Raw genomic sequence first — 20,091 nt, forward strand, 5'->3', positions numbered from 1 at the left:
GTATGCCACTAGATGTCGGTACTAGGTAGGTAGTTGTATAACTCATGTCAGATGCCTTTAGGCGACTTAAATAAAATCTGACACTACCTAGTATGTACCTATTATGAAAAACACACACGAAAAGAAAGTAAAAATATGAGTACCTAGGTAAGTAATTACCTATAGTTTTATCATGTCCTATGTAAGTGATATGAATGGATGTTGATTTCAAGCCAAAAATCGCTTCTATAGCCGTTTCTGAAAAGTTACATTTTACGACCGCTAATCGTAATCAAAAATATGACATTTGGTCTATAACGGCAACAGTACCTACTTATGTAGTTAAAACCACGCTAAAACGAACAGTTAAAAACAAAACTGTTGCGCACGCCTGCCTAATTCAATTACTCTAGTAGCGTACTACTTTTAGTTTTAGTAGTAATATGATGAAACTACGATCCCATACGTGAAATTGCGTTTAGCGAAGTAATAGTGCATAATAGTTTAAGTTAAAACTTAAGTAGTTTATAAGCATGCCTATTTATTCTTATCTGTTTGGAGTAATTGTCGCATTTATTTCTTACGGCGTGTATCAGAAATATGCAAATGTTTACATTAGTATAAGAGTGAAGATAGAAAAAAGATACGACTACATTATTGGTAAGTTTGATGTTTATTACCATAAAAAATGAAGCGCCTAATGTTTTTAAATAGCAATACTTATTGTTCGCAGTTTTGTAAAATATGTCAGTAAGTTGCAAAAAAATAGTGAGTATTTTTAAAACACACATTTTGTAATAATATCGTTAGAAATAATTCAATTATATTTCGTTTATATTATTTAAGTGTTAGATTGTTTGTTAAAATAGTCACGACACAATGATAAATTATTGCAAGGAGGATTTCATCGTCGTGACACATTGCTATTTATTTACAGTAGGGGCTGGCACCGCAGGTTGCGTGCTAGCCTCCCGTCTCTCAGAAGATCCCAACACGAAGGTTTTGCTAATAGAAGCTGGAGATCACATGGGTTACTTCACTAAGATACCTTTGACAGCGACCGCCGCTCAGCTAGGGCCTAGCGACTGGTCTGTGAGGACGACACCGCAAAAATATTCTGCGTTTGGTATGTTTGATCAGGTAAAAATTATGATTTTTATTTATTTTTATTTGTACAGTCAACTCCAGCAGATCAACTTACACAAAATTATTCCAAATTCGACCTATATTATTGCGTAGAGTTCCATGCAAGGTAACATAACATACGGTTGACTAACACATCAATGTTTTCGAATATTACCTAAGTACGGTAGTACTTAATAGGTAGCACATAATAGGTATATTATGTGCTATAATGTGCAATAAAGAGTTATTTTTGGTCCTATTTATGCTACTGTACATCGTCGCACATAATGATCATAGGATGAAGATACTAAGAAGAACCTCGAAGTGAGATGTTACTGTAACAGTACTGTATACTTAGGTATAGCTTAGTGACTCAAATTTCTTTCAGACTCAAATAATCCCACGAGGCAAAGGCTTAGGCGGTTCAGGTCAGATGAACTTCCTGATGCACGGCTTTGGGCGGCCTGAGGACTACGAGCGATGGGCTCGTCTGGGCTTCAAGGGCTGGACTGCAGATGATTTGAAGCCGTACTTTATAAAAGCGTTTGGTACTGTGAGGAGTGAGTTTGATTCGGAGCATTGCTCGCTCGATGGCGTGTGTCCAGGATCTGAGGTACCTATCTACGCTATAGAACTTAAGTTTATGGCCAGTCGACCATCATGGTTTCGTGTGGTTCCTCCCTAATAGGACTAACTCCATATCCTCCCGTGGATGTCGTACGAGGCGACTGAGGGACACATACCTATAGCCTTGGCAAAGGCAACAATCTGGATGCAAAATCATAGCCCTACCTTAAAAATAGTAGCGTTAGATACAGGGCTTCCTGGGATAGGTACCAGGCTTCGCAGCTTAGTATACATCTCTTGTTGTTTCCAGTCGCCAATGAAGCTAAAACTCATCGACGAACACGACGTCCTAATGAGGACTTTCCGAGAAGCGTCCAGAAAATTGTCAGACAAACACACACTGTTTCGCAAGCCAACAGCGACAATAAGACACGGAATGAGATACGGTACCCTCGATGCATATTTGAAACCAGCCTTAAAGCGAAAGAATTTGCACGTTCTCCTCAATACTAAAGCCATATCGGTAAGCACAGTATTATATTATTCAAAGTAAATGCAACCTATGCATGTAAACCTACCTATTTAAAATTAAGAATCTTAATTTTATAACTGCAAGCGTTCAGGAGGGGAAAAGTTTAGGTATGGTTATTACTAAAACCCGATTGAAACTAGGACGAGCCGCTACGTCTTAGCTTCAATCGAGTAAAATATAATAAGTTATATGCCTAAACCTTTCTCAGGATTCACGCTATCCATTGGTGAAAACCGCATGTTATTCCGTTCAGTATTTTTTGAGTTTATCGCGAACAGACAGAGAGACGCGGTTAAGGACTTTGTTTTATAATAACGTAACGATGTAAGAATAAATATTTGTTACGTATCAGATTTGTCGGGTTAAAAAGGTAAAGGTATTTATTTATCTAAGAGAAAAGAACATAGGTATTTAACGACCGTTATTTAGCGGCAGCGGGCGATAGTCATACATTTGTGTAAAGAAACAAGAAAGTATATGCCGGCTCTTCAAAGTGGATTATTTCTTATCACAGCAATCTCGTCACACTGAGTAAACTATTCTTATTTATACCTATATCTAGGTTGGTACTTATTTTGTTTTTTTGTGGAAAAACGTGACAAATTTCCAGATTCGTTTCGAAAACAACACGGCTTCTTCACTCTACATTCTCAAAAACCACCGTGACCTGGACAACGTTTTCGTGGACAAAGAGATAATTTTGTCGTCCGGGGCTATCATGACGCCGCAGCTGTTGATACAATCCGGGATCGGACCTAGGAAATTGATTCAGAGGTATGCCATATATATGTTCAAACTACAAGCCACCATTACATATATTTTTGTATGCACCTTCGTTGCTAAATTCGTCTAAAAAACAGTGAAAATTGAAACATCAAAATCCGTTGCGTGGTTTAAAACAGAACGCTTATTCACACTGTCGTCGAATTCAAACATACCAAGCGAGGAAGAAGAATAAAAAGCACTGGAATACTCGCATAGTTATCGCATGTTACTTAGTAAGTAGGTTAAGCAATAACATAGGTATATTGAATTCTTATGTGAGTTTAATGGCTGGACATGCTCGCCACGTAGCCTATAATATCCTCAATTTTAACCCCCGATGCAAAAAGTGGGGTGTTATAAGTTTAACCGGTAAGTGTGCCTGTCTCTCTGTCTGTTTATGGGGCACCGTAGCTCATCGACGGGTGAATAGATGCTTTTTTTTATTTAACAGCTACTTTTTACGCGGTGGTTCTTAGATACGAGTATGTTTGATCGGTGATGAAAATCGGTTCAGCCGTTCAAAAGTTGTAGCGAAATGAATATTGATTGAAAGACGGGGTATTTCAATATGTCTACCAAATAAACTTCTACTTCTTCTTCGACTGTCTTTAAACAGTTCCTATACAGTAGTATAGGAAATACATAGTAATGTATATAATATTATCAAAATTCACCATGTATCGCTACAGTCATCAGTGTCGTAATTTGATTTGTCGGTGTGCCTCGTTATCCAATTAAGTTGGTTTAGTACCGTAGAACCGACAATTTCGTGATCACGATTGTGAAATCCGATAGAGAAATACCTACAAAAAAACTGATGAAAGTGACTTCCGCAATGGTCATCATGGAGTTACTATATCAGTTTTTTATGAAAATTATATTATTTTTTTCAGTTAGACCTGAATCTTTGATGTTTACCTATAGATTGGTAATAAATTGCCGCGTGAACCATCGATATAGAATGCCGTGAACTGAGATATACAAAAATATTCAAAAAACGCTTGACTTCTAGAGAAAAGTAGAGAAGAGAGAGAAGGATAAGATTTTTGTATTAAGATCATCGACTTGTTCTCTAACAAGTCTTATCTTATTATGCAAAAATCTTATCCTGTTAAATAATTATATAAACAAATGGTGGACTTAACGCCATATTGCAATCTCTACCAGTCAACCATAAGACCAAACAGAGATAGCATTATAATGCTATCTCTGTTTGGTCGCACTATAGTGCGATAAAGTGAGTGGATCTAGCAGGTAAATAGAAAACAAACTCGCATAAATATAATCCTTTAATACAAATAAATAAACTGAGAAGTACCTTACCTACCTTTTGTGCCTACAACAAATACATTTCGTAAATTATTTAAGTACTTATTACTTCCTTTGGTCCAGAAAAGGGCAGAACCTTTGACGACCCCTGTGGCCTAATGGTCATCATGCCGGACTGCTATCCTGGAGGTCCCGGGTTCGATCCCCGGTCAGGTCAACATGGAAAATGATATTTTTCAGATTGACAGAGTCTTGGATGTTTATATGCATATGATATAGAATATAGCATCGTTGACTTAGTATCCCACAACACAAGTTTCGAAATTACTTTGGGGCTAGCTCAATCTGTGTGATTTGTTCCTATATGTATATTTAATATATGTCTATTTATTACCTAGGATTCCTCTCTCCATCTGCCTCAGCGCCGCGTTTTGTCACACAACAATTGTTCGAGAAATGGCAATAAAGGTCTTACCTTTGTTTTGCTTCGTGAATGTTATAAACCACACGAAATTCCCATCAGGTTAAGGATAAAGCCGGTGGTCTCCAACGAGAGGGTGGGCGAGAACCTACACGACCACATGAACATCCCGGTCTACGTCAGCATCAAGAAGCCGATCAGCCTAACTCTGGCTAAACTCTTCAGTTTCTCCACGTTCTGGGACTATTTCTGGAGAAATCAAGGCAAAAATTATCTCCTTATCACTTGTTTTTATTTCAGCAATCTTTTATCTACTTCAATATGTGGTATTTAACACATCTAATGACTTCACGACGAATTTAACACATTCTTCATAATGTTAATAAAGGGGCCGCTCAATTTCAGCCATTTTAATAAATATTTATATTTTATTATATTCTACCCGCGAATTTCACGACAATCCGTCCAGTGATTTTGCGTGAAAAAGAAACAAACATAAATACTTTCACATACTTTATAATATTAGTAGAATGGTTAACGATGATGGGCAAGGCATGTTTTATCACGATGTTTTTTCTTAACGGGAAGTAAATGGCGGTTTATGAAAACTATCATATCATAAAATACATAAAATACATGGCAGATTTGTACCTATTCAAAATCAAATGACATGAGTAGGATTAGAACCTAGGACTTTAAGTTTGACAGGCGAGCATCTTAACCTCTGGACCAAGCTTCGTTATATATTTATAGATACATTAAAGGTGCATCAGCTTGTTGAACAGAACTAGTTACATCCGTCAGCTTTATCTCCCATTGGCTTCTTTTATACATAAATTCAAATTCAAATTCAAAATTCTTTATTCAATTTAGGATGATATACATCACTTATTGACGTCAAAAAATTACTTAAACTAAGTCTACTGCCGGTGCTGCTATCCAAAGCGCAGGTGAAGAAGCGACGCAACAAACTTCACCGCAGCCTTTTCCCCAAGGACGTCAATTAACAAATATTGGTCTTATACATATATTAAAAATTAGGAGGACAAATTTACATCATTATTAAAAATGACAAAATTTGAATGATTAAAACAAAATAAAAAAAAGTTGTATTTCCAATAAAATTATTGAAAATTGTCACAAAAAAAAAATATAAATAAAAATCTAAATGTACAAGACGTACGTCTAAACGTATAATAATGTCATAAACCAATTACATATGTTATGAGGATACTGCACCATGCTTGGGCCAAACATTATTGTCGTTCACATAGTCATCAGACTTGTAATATGCCTTTTTAAAACGTACTTCTTTTATATAATTTCTAAATTTTTTGTCCGGCAAATCAAGATTCAATTTAGGCAATTTATTATAAAAACGGATACAGTTCCCAACAAAATACGTTCTAACTTTGGCCAACCATATATCATGCTTCATGCTTCTGTCCATAGGTTTATTGTCCTACCCTCCGATTGCTGGCATCGAGTATCAGAACTCGTCTGCTTTGATACTGTTCTCCATGGGTACTGCCAGCGAGACACTCCTCCGAGAAATATCCAATTATAAACACAAGGTATACCACAAGCATTCGAATTGAGCCCTGTAATTCTCATCTAAGAATAACATTTTAATCCTACCGTGGATGTGGTACAAGGCTAAGGAACAATTAGCCTTGACAGTAACTGCATTCCTAAAGAGCATTGAGGTCAGGCAGGCGGTAAAACCGAATTTCCGAAATTTCCTGTCCAAAATTCACGGTCAGGCGTCACGGAAAATAATTGGATACACGCAATTATGAGAGAGACATTATTGAGAAAACTATCGGGCAGTCGAATAATAAAGGAAATACTAAAATTAAGTGTTTATTTTTCTTTGCATGTTGACGGCAAATCTATAAACACTCATATCAATAAATTATATTCTTGTCAAAACCGAGCCACTTCAATGACTTCATCATTAGCTGCCATAAAGTGAGTTTATTAAACCCCTTGTCTGTTTCCCAGGTGTTCCGCTCAACATTCGTGTTCCATAACGACACGAGACGGGAAGGCTTCATGTTCCTGGCGACGTGTGCGCAGCCACGGACCCGAGGGTCCATCAAAGTTGCCGACACCAGTTCCTCCACGCCGCCAGTCGTCGATCCGAACTACTTGCACAATGGTCATGACGTCAGATGCATCATCAAAGGTAGCGTATTTCTGTTAGACTCAATGGTCTGTGGTTCTATCAAAGGGGATCCCTTTCATTGGCATAATGTGTTTTGTCCTAAAATGGATTGGCATAATGAAATTGGCATAATTTATTTAGCATAATATTAATTAGACCGAATTTGGTTTTAGCATAATATGTGTAGGTTTTGGGCCACCCGTAAGCCGTTTTATAATGACCTTACATGAATATGCTTATTGCATTTATGCTAAAAATTGTATGCTAAAAACTGTTGTGCTTATTAGTATTATGCGAAATTATAATTAGTAGTAATTACAATATGCTAACTTATTTTTTGCTTAAAATTTTTATGCTTCTTGACAGTGAACCCTATCAAAGTGCTGTAATCACACCATATGTACAATAGTATTATAAAACACATGACATTTTGTATATTTACACACGATCCATAGCATCTGAGACATGAAATGGTACAACACTAATATACATTTTTTAAATCAATACGGCCTGTTCCGGGTAAAACCCTTATGAATTATACCTATATAAATAAATAAATAAATAAATAAATATAAATAAATATATTAGGACAAATCACACAGATTGAGCTAGCCCCAAAGTAAGTTCGAGACTTGTGTTATGGGATACTAACTCAACGATACTAATATTTTATAACAAATACATATATAGATAAACATCCAAGACCCGGGCCAATCAGAAAAAGATCATTTTCCATCATGACCCGACCGGGGATCGAACCCGGGACCTCTCGGTTCAGCGGCAAGAACTTTACCACTGCGCCACCGAGGTCGTCAAAACCTTCTATATCTAAACCTTCCTAAAAAAAATACACTATCTATTAGTGAATACAATACAAAAATTCGTCCGATAGTTTTTGATTTTATCGAGTTCATACAGACAGACACAAGCAACAGGGGGACTTCTTTTTTATAATAAGTAAGGATCTAGCTTAAGGTGTTCTGGATTTCAATCCCGCTTTTGCCTTCACATTTTGTTGATTATCGACCGATATGATTTTATTTATAACTATATAGAGGTCTTACAATTAATGTTTTTTACAACAAAAATATTTTTTTGCCACAAACATATTTTCAGAGAGATGCATATCGCATTTAACACATGGCAAAAAAATCATGTTCATACCGTTCAACCGTTGGTCTTGGGTGCACTATCGCACTACTATTGTATGGAAACTGAAGCCACTGAAGTGGAAAATTTCTATAGGCCAGCGGAAGTAGGGGAAATTCAACTTGCGAGACAGATGAATTAGTGTAATTGCTTGTATTATACAAAGCATTTTTATTTATACAGAAATATCGCTTATTTTCATTAGCAATGCGTAGAGCTGAGCAGCTGGTGTCATCTGGACCCTTCCAGGACATTGGGGCGAGGATACACTGGCCCAGGCCGGAGCGGTGTCTCTCACTGTGGAGTTACAGCAGGCAGGATTGGACTGGATCGTTACGACGGAATAAGCAAGTGTTCTCTTTTTGAAAGCTAGTTGTTTCGAGGATTTACCTAAGTTTACCCTTTTGAGTTTGAACATTTTGTGTATGGCCGGGCTTCGCTCGGGCAGACCACCCTTAACACTCAGGGGTATAAAAATAGATAACAATAAAAGCTGTGACAATTTTAAATATCAGAAGATGCAATTGTACTTACTTTAGTTTTGAGTGGCCACAATAAGGCGTTGTGTGTGGTTCACATCTTAATATAGACGCATTCCATATTCTCGTACGAGACGATTAAAGTATAAGCGTGAGACTTTCCGGTTACATCTCACTTTTTCATCCCACTTTTGTAAAATTCTGTGTTCATGCCTATACTTAATCCGCTTTCAACACAAGTTTAAAAAATGTTTGTTTGTTTGTTTGTAAACTCTTTATTGCACGAAGAAAACACATACAAAGAAAGCAGTGAAATAAAGAAAGAACGCGTACAAAGGCGGACTTATCCCAGAAAGGGATTTCTTCCAGTCAACCAAGTATTTGAAAGGAAAAAAAAATCAACACACAAAGTAAGGTAGCATAAGATAAACGTGCAAAGTGAAGAAAAAAGAAGTACACGAAACATCAAGTATCAACAAGCAATGAAAACTTAAATAAGTATACTTTATTAAAACTACACACAATAAGTACAAAAACAAAATAATTAAAATATAATAAAACCATATATAAATACTAATATAAATAATTAATTATAACACTCAAATATCTGAGGCCTGTTCAAAGTGTCCCTTCAGCTGGGATTTAAAAGAGGCAAGTGAGGGAGCCACCTTTATTTCAAGAGGAAGACTGTTCCACAGTTTCGCAGCACGCACAGAGAATGAGAGAGCAAAGGTCCGAGATGCACAAGAAGGAATTTGTAACTTAGGAACATTACAAGACCGTAAGCGGCTATCAACATCACGGAAAGAGAATTTTTCATGAAGATATTCAGGGAAAGACGGGTTAAAAAGAACATTGTACAGAAGAGAAAGAATATGTAAGTTATGGCGAAGGCGGATGGGCAGCCAATTTAACTGACGACGAAAGTCAGAAACATGGTCAAATTTGCGAAGACCGAAAATAAAGCGAATGCCCTGATTCTGCAATCGTTCCAGCCTATCATACTGCTCCTCCGTGACATCCAAGAAGGCAACATCAGAGTAGTCAAGAAGAGGAATAAGAAGAGATTGAATAAGGAGAGTTTTAGTGACAGTGGGAAGAAAAAACTGCAACCGGCGAAGAGCATGAAGTGAAGCAAAAATTTTGCGGCTAATCTCATCAATGTGCTGGGTCCAAGAAAGCGTCTCGTCCATGATGATGCCAAGATTCTTAACAAAAGGAGATAAAGGAATGGTTTTGTTGTCAAGAACAAGATCGGGCACCACCAGATCTTTAAATTTATTAATATAAAAAGGACTACCTATAACAATGGCCTGAGATTTTCCGGCGTTAACTAAAAGCCCGAACTGATGAGACCAAGTCGCAATTTTATTCAAGTCCGAATTAATGGTGGAGAAAGCGTCCTGAATGTTTTCTAACGGGGCAGCTGAGTATATTTGAAGGTCATCAGCGTATAAATGAAATTTTGAGGAGAGAGAATTCGTGATGCCATTAATAAAAATCGAGAAAAGAACAGGAGAAAGTATGCCACCCTGAGGAACACCGGCAGAGAGATCATACCAGTCCGATAAACAGTCATTAAGTAGAACACATTGACGACGTCCGGTCAAATAAGACTTAAACCAACTAAGGGATAAAGGAGAAAAATTCAACTTATTCAAGAGGGCGATAAGAATGTCGAAATCCACAGTGTTGAATGCACTGGTAAAGTCTAAAAGAACAAGGACAGTCAGAAATTTCTTATCAATATTTGCCCGAATATCATCCGTGATCTTAACCAGCGCAGTAGTGGTGCTATGACCATTCCTAAAACCAGATTGAAAGGCGCTCAAGTGGTTGAAGCAAGAAAGATGGGAACTCAGTTGCTGATGAACATGATGCTCGATGATTTTGGAAAGTAAAGGAAGGATGGAGATAGGACGAAGGTCACAAGGGCTAGATGGATTAAGTTTTTTAGGAAGGGGAATTATATGGCCGAGCTTCCAGGCGGATGGGAAAACACCAGAAGAAATTGAACAGTTTATTATGTTAGTAATTAATGGGGCAATAAGCAAAGCAATAGGTTTGATCATCTCCAAACATATACCATCATTGCCTACTGCTTTGGACTTAATGGAGTTGATGAATTTGACAACTTCATCACTCGATATGTTCTTAATGCAGAATAGAGGAGAATTAGAGAAAGGTTTAGCAGAGATGCCATCCAAGGTTGCCTGCTTAGTTGTGGAGGAAAGAGAAGAAGGAGGAGTACAGAAATGTTTGTTTAAGTCGTTAACATCAAACACAGAGTCACAACCAGTTTTTTGTTTACCTAAACCTAAGCTCCTTAAGAAGTTCCATACTTTGTTGGAGGGACAATTCAGAACATGCGAATGAATGTACTTTCGCTTCGCCTCCCTACACTTTTTATTGCACAGGTTGCGTAGACAAACGTAATTGGCACGATTTTCTTCAGAAGGGCACTGCCTCAATTTTAGTTTAGCGCGGTCTCTTCTAGCCATGAATAATTTGATTTCTTCCGAAAGCCATGGAGCAGGAGCATGCTTAACCCGAACCGGATGTAAAGGAGCATGTTTATCAAAAAGACGCAAAATAAAAGTATTAAACAATTGGATCTTGGAATCCACATCAGATGCAGACAGCACATCATTCCAGTCAGATACGGCAAAATCTGCCTTAAACTGTTCCTCCAGGATTGCACGAAAATCACGAACCATAACAACTCTGTGTCTATGCTTGGGAGGACGCAACCTGAATGACGCAAAGATTAAGTCATGTGCTGAAAATCCTAATGCGTGAAATTGGCCGTGAGAAGAAACAAGGCTGGGGGAAGACGTTATGATGAGGTCAAGAAGTGACGGAGGGCCGTTGTGGGGAAAGTGTGTGGCGGTCAGGGGAAGGACATGTAAATCCAAAGAATGGAGGAGGGAGTTGAGAGATTTCGATCTAGAGTCATCTTTAATAAGACATGTATTGAAATCACCCATGATGATCAGATGATCAAAACCATTACGAAAGTCGGAAAGCATTCTTTGAAAAGAATCGAAATAATTAATATGAAGTGAAGGGCTATAATAGACCCCAAGAAGTATTTTAGTATGAAGGAGAGAAACTTCAAGAAAAAGGTGTTCAGGAGATTGAAATACGGAAGGCGACAGGGACAAGATTTTACAAGGAATATCGCTACGAAGATAAATAGCTACACCACCACAACGCACCATTTTAGACACTCCATTGCAGGAAGAAATGTAAGTCCTGTCGTTTCTTATAAGGCGAAAACCGGGAAGAGGATACAATGTAGATGGAAGCGAAGGTTTTAAGAAACTTTCCGAAATGAGAATAGCATGAATGCGAGAGGGGGGAAAACTAGACAGCAACTCAGAATAATGATCAGGGATGCTTTGCGCATTTATATGGACAACATTGAAATTTTTGGCTAAAGAGGAGAAAGTTACATTTAAATTATCACATAAAGACGGAGTTAGATCATCATTCGCGCTGAACAGACTATCAGACGAAGAGGATAAGGAGAAGAATTCATCATCAGAGTTATAGCGCAGTACATCAGACATAGAGTGTAAACAAAAATATATTATAGTATAAACCAATAAATAACACAAATATCACTAAATAAAAATTAAAACTTAAATTAAATTTAACCGAAATAAAATTCCCTTCAATTACTTGCCAGACTCAGTCACTTTAGATACAATAGCCAATATAATGACTAACAATATAACCAACATAATAACAGTGTATGTATACTGTAATAAAAATTTGCAAACGGGCATTCAAAAATCAAAAAATCACAGTGGTAAAACATTATAAATTAACGATACATTATAATTAATCGATACGATACAGTTAAGATAGTCGGATAGCAAAAAAAAAAAAAAAAAAGTGAAACGTCAAAGTCAAACTTGACAGCTTATGGCTCAAAATGACTATTAAATGAAGGAGCGTGCAAAAATAACATTACCATGAACTACTAAATTTTGAACGTGACAAAGTGTGTGGGTCAGAATTTAAATGTGTTTACCAGTAAAATATGTATAGAAATACCCGTAAAATACAATCCACAAAAAAAAAAAAAAATTAAAGTACAAAACACCGCTAGTAGAATGAAATATAAAGATACCTACTGAACTCAAGCTAAAAGATACCGGCGACAATACAGCAACGGAATCCCTAGACCCTCGACGGTTTGGAATGAAGCCGGGCACTCGGGGCCCGGGTTGACTTGATGGACGGAGGGCCTGCCTTCTTGCTAGAGGGGGCCGTGTTAGATATATCTTCAACCGCCACCGTCGCCGCTGGCTTATCACTGCACTTAGCGGCCGCATGCTCTTCAATTACCGCTGTTAATTGTGCCCTAGTGGTGATCTTCTTTCTGGAGCCTTTGACAGTCACAACGACAATCTTTCCATCGCTCGTCCAGCAACCGCTAATCCCTAAGGCCTTACGTGCTTCAACAAATACCGCATGCCTAGGCGCCGTTAAGAATTCCGAGAAGGTCAAGCCACTTCCCTTTAAAAGCTTTTTAGCAGACCATATATCACGGCGGAAAGAGATGTCTCCACATCTAAGGAGGATGGGACGCGGTTTATCTGCTTTAGGGTATCCACCCATACGCCAACATGCAGAGAAAGAATTAGAAGTGACCGAAATGTTCAATTTATCACGGCAAAGCTTTATTAGGATGTCTGCAATGTCTTCATCCTTCTCCTCAGCGAGTCCATGAAGAAGCAGCATACTGGATCTTGACCTCATTTCAAACTCATCAAGAGCACATAAAACCAAATCCATCTGGCTGCTAAGACTCGAGACAGCCTTCCAAATAAATGTCTTGAATGTTTGGTACTCACTGTTTGAGACAGAAGAATTGTCCGCAGTAGCTGGGCCATCTAGAGACTGTTCGAATGATGTCATCCTGGAGTTGAACATACTCTTAAGCTCTTCCATGTTTTTGCACAGCTGTGATATGGCGTCCATTATGAGATGACAATGATGAGGTGTAGTGGAAGTCCAGGAGATAGTGATAGTAGTGAAGTGAAAAAGACTGGCAAGTGTACTGAAGTGAACTAATACATAAGGTAATCAGATCCACCCAATAAATAGGTAAAAACTAATTATTCAAGTAAATAAATACAGAGCAATAAATAAGTTGTGTGTATTTTTTGACAGCTACCGCCCAAAAAAAAAAAAAAAACAAAAAAAATATTATTTTAATTCCGTGTTCTACCCAAAATTCAATCCGCTTTCATCCCACCCTGTTTTTTTTAAACAAATTTGTACCTATAGCAAAAACGTACGTACCTACTCAAAAAATAGTATTATTTTTAACTCACTTCGCCTACTTATTATTACCGCGTGGACAGCAGATAGGCAAAAATAGCATTCTCAAAAAAGATTGGCGTCACGGTCAGATCAACAACCAAAGAGATCACAGTTAAACAGGAGATCGGAGTTTTGATAAGTACAATTCTATGCCAACATAACCCGACATGTATTGATATTGACATGACACGACATGATTTCTTACCAGAAATAAATCAATCGTTTATTCAGCCAAGACTTAAACTTCAAATTCAAATTTCTTTATTCAATGTAGGATGATATACATCACTTATTGACGTCAAAAAAAAATTAAAACTATTATAAGAACAAAAATGACCAAAGCCACTAAAAAAACTTTTCGAATCTCTCGCAGAATAAAAGGCAAGACATCACAAGAGCCACAAAGGACTCCACGCCCCTCCCAACCCCCATCCCCCCCGGATGAGTACCTAGAATGCATCGTAAGAGAGCTCGCAGTGCCCGGACACCATGTTGGCGGAACTTGCGCTGGCGGCAGCGTGGTTGATGACCAGTTGAGGTTAGATATTTGACTTTACGTAAGTGCGTTATAACTTGATATAAATGATTTGATTATTATCAAAGACGACTGTAAAAAAATATTTATTTATGTACTAGACGTTTCTATGCTGATGCAGAGAGAACACCAATTCAAGGTCCCGTGTTCGATCCTTGATCAGGTCAAGTTTGATTTTTCCAGATACAGACTGATACTAGGTAGGTACTTACTAATTTTTAATTTAATTCTTGTTACAGAGTGAAGGAAGTCTCGAATCTCCGTGTGATGGACGCCAGTGTACTCCCGTCTCCCGTGTCTCTGTTTCCCAACTCACCATTAGTATCGATGGCAGAGAAAGCTGCAGACCTTATTAAAAACTCCATATAAATAAATACCTAATCGTGTTTCATTGTTTTTCATTTAGAATTTGTAGATAAGGAAGACCATGCTTACTTTTTTCGAGTGTCCAATGGTCAGATAACTAGGGATGCCGACGACCGTGCGAAGTGGAGATGAAAAAAATAGGAAAGCGGACACTGGGCTTCGATGCTCAACGGCTGCCGAAGAAACCCGGAAGCTAAAAAACTAATGTTTTCATTTTTATTTTGAGATATACATAACAGAGATTTGCATATAAAAAAACAGTTTCTTGACAGATAAAAACAGTTTCTTGGAATTTGATGACACAAAAGATTATAATAAATCTCGTAAGTAATTAATAAAACTGATCAATTAATGTGACATTTTATTATGGTATTTGGTTATTTATATATGCTATATGCATATTATTTTATACCTAGTCATGTAGCCAAATATAAAAAATCTTGTTTATGAAATAAAATTACGGATTTACTTGGGTAGACAAAGAAGAACATTGTAACTATCAGACTCAATCATACGTGTATTTTCAAAGAATACTTGACAAGTATATGTTTACTTTCTGTGAGGCTGAAGTATGCAAATATTTGAATATCTCCTTTCGGCACCGGAAAAGGATAGTTTTTCGGGGGTAGCTCCAAGTTGACGGCCGAATATGTTCTCTGAAAGCGATAGCACAGTTTAATAAGTAATAAAGATCTCATTTTCAAATGTTTTGCTTCTACTTCTCGAAACCCTCGAAAACAATAATATAAGGACAGATCACGCAGATTGAATTAGCCCCAAAGTAAGCTTTAGACTTGTGTTATGGGATACTAACTCAACGATACTATATTCTATAACGTATACATAAATAGATGATCACCCAAGACCCAGACGAATCTGAAAAAGATCATTTTCCACGTTGATCTGACCGGGGATTGAACCCGGGACCTCCATTGTAGCAGTCCGGCATGGTGACCATTAGGCCACGAAGGTCGTTAAATATAGATAGAATCATCGCGAAAATGACATGTAATTTTTAAAGATGACGCTTTAAAAATATTATGTCATTATCGTGATTCTATGCGTATTTCAAAGAAATTAGAACTCCGGAGGAGGCGACGCACCCCTCCCCTCTCACACCGCCCAGTGTAGGGAGGGAGTCGACAAATGATGAATGAGAAACACCTCAACAAATAAACAAAAATAATATTTTTGTAACACTTATTACCATTATGATTTATACTTTAAGCCAGCACCACACTGTCGCCAAACTCGGACACATACCGACGCGAATGCGTGAATATTGCGTAGTTAGTTAGCTGTGGTAGTTAATATGGATGACAGGTGCTTTATTTACCCCGCAATGGAAAACCAGCGCAATGCATACAGGATCCTCCAAAGTTTGGCAAACTGTTCGATGACAGTGTGGCCGAAATTATACGTAATTTATACTTATACTAGATTTTGCACGCGGCTTCGCCCGTGCGTGATTTCCCACGGGAGCAGTTATTTTTCCGGGATGAAAGGTACCCTATGCCCTTCTCCATACTTCAAACTGTATGTAAGCAAAACATCCAGAAGATTGCTTAAGTAGATAGAGCGTGAACAGGTAACAAACAAACACACTTACTTTCGAATTTATAATATTAGTTAGGATTACGATATATATAAGAAATAAAATCGAACCGGAGGATAAGGACAAGTTTTTGTGTGAAAATAGGTCCAAATGAATTCTGCCATCCAGGAATGAGACAATGCGTCGCAAACTCTCACTGCCATTATGGGGTCGTTCCCGGTGCGTTTGTGTGACAAAACCAAAGAGAACTGAAAACAAATCAATCAATTAAACACAAGTTTAATTTGTTAACTTATTTGTTATAACTTTCGTATATGTCTTGTGATATAACTTCATATATGTATGAAAGTTATTTAAAGTATATTGTTCTCTTTGTCAATAATATTAATCATGCTGTGCGCACTTCATTCTTGGTTTTTCAACCAGCCTTTGTACCCATTGTATAAACATGTTATGTTGTTAAACTGTTTTGTGTGCCAATAAATAAAATAATAAATAATTTGTCCCAAAAACGTATTTTTTTTTCTGTTCTGTTCTTTTTATTCCGTATTGTGCTGTGGTGTTTTATGTTTTGGTAATAAACATTAGTACACCTAACCTAACCTAACCAGGTCTCAAATCAATACCTATATAATCATTCGAATCAAATCATTTTATGTGCTTAAATAGGGTAATTAGGTTATACAATATCCACATAATGATTTAGAACAAGCCTATTTAGCCAACAGTATGCAAATGTTAATAATAACATTAAAAAATATATAAAATGACATCAGATTAAATTATGATAAAATAAAATGTCACTTACTATCCACACGATGTTTATTATTGTCATTGCAATCAAAAATCTTTGATTGTTACAAACATTTGTCAAGAAGACATTTATTTAATTGTATTTTAAAATGATTAATGGCAATTCGCGTATGAATCGTGTTGAATATTTTTATAACCATAACATATTTTTTTTTTTTATATAATGTTGAGTGGATAATTACCCACTCAACATTATCCAATTGGATAATAAAGTTTAGTTGGATCTCTAGATAAATACCTTTTGTTCTCATTAGCTTTCCTGAACAGTATTGGGTGTTTTTTTTGCAAATATTCCTGCTTCTAATATGTGTAAAGATGTACCACGTTAGAATATTTATTTTTTTAAACAAGGCTCCGCATGAATCCTACGGATATGCCTTATTTATAGTATGAACGAAATTTTTTTAAACATTAAACTTATGAGGATGGGGATATCTAACTCTCATCTAGTAATTTTATCGGTTGATCCAACAGACTGTCGTTTCCGTAACGCTCCAAAACCGGTCACGCTTCGCTGCCATATTGTATGTACGTATTTATTACAGATTTATAGACCTTGCAGTCTATATGTCTTTTATTTATACATGACATCATCTGCACGTACACTTAGCAATCTCAAGTCTACCTCCTTCAAAAACATTTTGCTGTCATGAGGCTATTAAAGATAGATAGTAAGCCTTATTGCGTGTCGATAGCATATCTACAATCGCACTCGTATCGCAATCGCAATCGGGTACTGGGGTACTGGGGTACTGGGGTACTGGGGTACTGGGGTACTGGGGTACTGGGGTACTGGGGTACTGGGGTACTGGGGTACTGGGGTACTGGGGTACTGGGGTACTGGGGTACTGGGGTACTGGGGTACTGGGGTACTGGGGTACTGGGGTACTGGGGTACTGGGGTACTGGGGTACTGGGGTACTGGGGTACTGGGGTACTGGGGTACTGGGGTACTGGGGTACTGTGGTACTGGGGTACTGGGGTACTGGGGTACTGGGATACTGGGTTATTCAAGTCGCCTAAAGGCGTCTGACATGACTTTTACGACTACTTACCTCTACCTATTGGCAGGTAGTCACACAGGCAGGTAGTAGTAGTACAGACTAGTGAACTAAACTGTCCACCAGTTTGCAAGTTTCCTCACGATGTTTTCCTTCACCGGAAGCAAGTGGTGGTCGATGAAAACTACTATACATGAGTCAGATTGGTATACAAACTCATATGGCACTAGTCGGATACGAATCTGAGACCTTTCAATTGAAATAATATTACCGTATTTTCCTGGCAAACGAAGTGAAAAGCCGAGTATATACTAAAGTAAAGCAACATTTAACCATCGATTACTTACGCCCGGTCTAAATTGCTTCACTTTGCTTTCTCCGTGTATTTTTTTACTTTTGATTTACTTTTGATTTTTGTAGACCTGTTACAATTTACCGTGACATTATTCGCCCAAGGATGCAGGGTTGTCGCAGTAAAGTTCGTCCTGTAGGGATATCCCCGTTTCAGTCTGCCGGTGAACGCCTGAGGGTCCTTCACGTAATCTGGATCGTGATAGAGGACCATGGCGCGCTCCTGCACGGCCTGAAGATTCGCAACTCTTTGCATCTGGTAAATGTTTCCAATAAATGCATAAATTTAATGTCGGCTATACACTATCGACGAACTCAAGACATATATTAGATAATATTTCTAACAATCCACGCTATAAGTACATAGCGTAATTTGTTAGATATAACTTTATTGCATATGAAAACACAGATACACAAAAAAGTAGAAAAAAAAAACATTAGCAACGGCGGATTTATCCCATGAAGGGATCTCTTCCAGTCAACCGGCAGGGAAAAAACAGGAAGAAACGTAAAGGGCAAAAGGAGCAATACAACAAAAGAAAGGAAGTTAAAACAAGTGAAAATTTAATACAATTTGAAATCTTTAAAAAAATATTCATTAAACATAGATATATAAATATACTAAGTGAATAGATAAATATATATGAGTCAAGTAGAGGTAAAGTACAAGCGCCAACATTAGGTACAATTTTTGTTTATATTTAGTAGCGAATAAACAATATACCTATTTAATAAAATATATTTTAATCGTATGGATATGCTGCAATCTTTTTGATAACAATAGAATAATATTATTCAAAAGTTGCAAACGATCGACTGTTGGTATGGTCACATTTATAAATACAATATTTAGCGTTTGACAAAGTAAATAAACTAAACGATACCTTAAACTGGGCATCACAAATAAAAACACAAAATATTGTTATGAATAACAAAACAGACATTCTCATATTGAGTAACTTCCCAATGGTATATGTATATATCAAATGGTATATATCCAATTCATATAGGTACACATCGTTTCACCTCTCATGCGTGAAATCGTATCCGATAAAATCAGACAATGACAAAAATATAAATTATTTTATAAGGTGATTTGATAAATCATAAAATACCTATTTTTGATTTTGCGTCATATTTTAACATTATGAAGTTTCATTTTAGTTCGCACTTGATGAATTTCACGATCTAGTGGTGGCAAGGTTTATTCACTTTGTGCACCAGAGGGCGAAGTGTGGGTTAGCATTTCACTTCTCACCATCGAATCGATTCGAAATGAGACACAGCGAACCAATCACATTACGCCGTTGTGACGCAACGACAACCACACTGCAATGTCATTGGTTCGCTGTATTAAAACCACTAGCGCCATCTATCCATGTTTTCTCGAATATATTAAATGCTGTGTATATCAAATGAGACACAGCGAACCAATCACATTACGCCGTTGTGACGCAACGACAACCACACTGCAATGTCATTGGTTCGCTGTATTAAAACCACTAGCGCCATCTATCCATGTTTTCTCGAATATCTTAAATGCTGTGTATATGAATCTGTGTTTTTTAACAATAATATTAAAACTATGTTTAAGATTCTCATAATGAACTTTTTATTTGATATATGAGACAATAGGTTTACTAATTTTTTTTTATCTTCCTATTTACAAGTGAAAATTGCT

The 20,091-nt window shown here is 37.2% G+C and overlaps 2 protein-coding genes across 4 annotated transcripts; one reads left to right on the forward strand and one right to left on the reverse strand.

Moving 5' to 3' along the window:
- The first annotated feature begins 430 nt into the window (after nt 1–430).
- ninaG lies at nt 431–14,712 on the forward strand. 2 transcript variants are annotated; one of them, XM_053755753.1, is made up of 12 exons: nt 521–639; nt 713–747; nt 917–1,119; nt 1,493–1,717; nt 1,982–2,194; nt 2,814–2,977; nt 4,761–4,921; nt 6,111–6,232; nt 6,663–6,846; nt 8,180–8,321; nt 14,164–14,328; nt 14,565–14,712. In XM_053755753.1, the coding sequence occupies exons 3-12, from the start codon at nt 1,006–1,008 to the stop codon at nt 14,692–14,694; spliced, it is 1,620 nt and encodes a 539-aa protein (XP_053611728.1). In that variant the 5' UTR covers nt 521–639; nt 713–747; nt 917–1,005; the 3' UTR covers nt 14,695–14,712. The 2 variants fall into 2 exon arrangements, with proteins under 2 accessions (XP_053611727.1, XP_053611728.1); XM_053755752.1 differs by lacking the exon at nt 713–747 and having other exon boundaries at nt 431–639.
- A 338-nt stretch (nt 14,713–15,050) lies between these two features.
- On the reverse strand, nt 15,051–19,971 carry LOC128675934 (uncharacterized). 2 transcript variants are annotated; one of them, XR_010370086.1, is made up of 4 exons: nt 19,526–19,971; nt 18,496–18,666; nt 16,357–16,494; nt 15,051–15,347 (listed from the first exon to the last, which is right to left on the reverse strand). XR_010370086.1 is itself a non-coding variant. In XM_053755754.1 (4 exons), the coding sequence occupies exons 1-4, from the start codon at nt 19,358–19,360 to the stop codon at nt 15,201–15,203; spliced, it is 522 nt and encodes a 173-aa protein (XP_053611729.1). In that variant the 5' UTR covers nt 19,361–19,510; the 3' UTR covers nt 15,051–15,200. The 2 variants fall into 2 exon arrangements, 1 of the variants encoding a protein (XP_053611729.1); XM_053755754.1 differs by lacking the exon at nt 19,526–19,971 and adding an exon at nt 19,295–19,510.
- Between the last annotated feature and the right edge of the window lie 120 nt (nt 19,972–20,091).

The sequence above is a fragment of the Plodia interpunctella genome, chromosome 15 (genome assembly GCF_027563975.2).
Source record: "Plodia interpunctella isolate USDA-ARS_2022_Savannah chromosome 15, ilPloInte3.2, whole genome shotgun sequence".
In the NCBI taxonomy this organism is placed as follows: Eukaryota; Metazoa; Arthropoda; class Insecta; order Lepidoptera; family Pyralidae; genus Plodia; species Plodia interpunctella.

Coding starts and splice junctions, on each gene's coding strand:
- ninaG (XM_053755752.1), top strand. CDS start 513: ATGCCTATTTATTCTTATCTGTTTGGAGTAATTGTCGCATTTATTTCT. Junction 640..916: donor AAGATACGACTACATTATTG/GTAAGTTTGATG, acceptor ATTTATTTACAG/TAGGGGCTGGCACCGCAGGT. Junction 6,233..6,662: donor TATCCAATTATAAACACAAG/GTATACCACAAG, acceptor TCTGTTTCCCAG/GTGTTCCGCTCAACATTCGT.
- LOC128675934 (XM_053755754.1), bottom strand. CDS start 19,360: ATGAGAATGTCTGTTTTGTTATTCATAACAATATTTTGTGTTTTTATT. Junction 18,667..19,294: donor TTTGTGATGCCCAGTTTAAG/GTATCGTTTAGT, acceptor AACATTTACCAG/ATGCAAAGAGTTGCGAATCT. Junction 15,348..16,356: donor AAACTTGTCCTTATCCTCCG/GTTCGATTTTAT, acceptor TATCGCTTTCAG/AGAACATATTCGGCCGTCAA.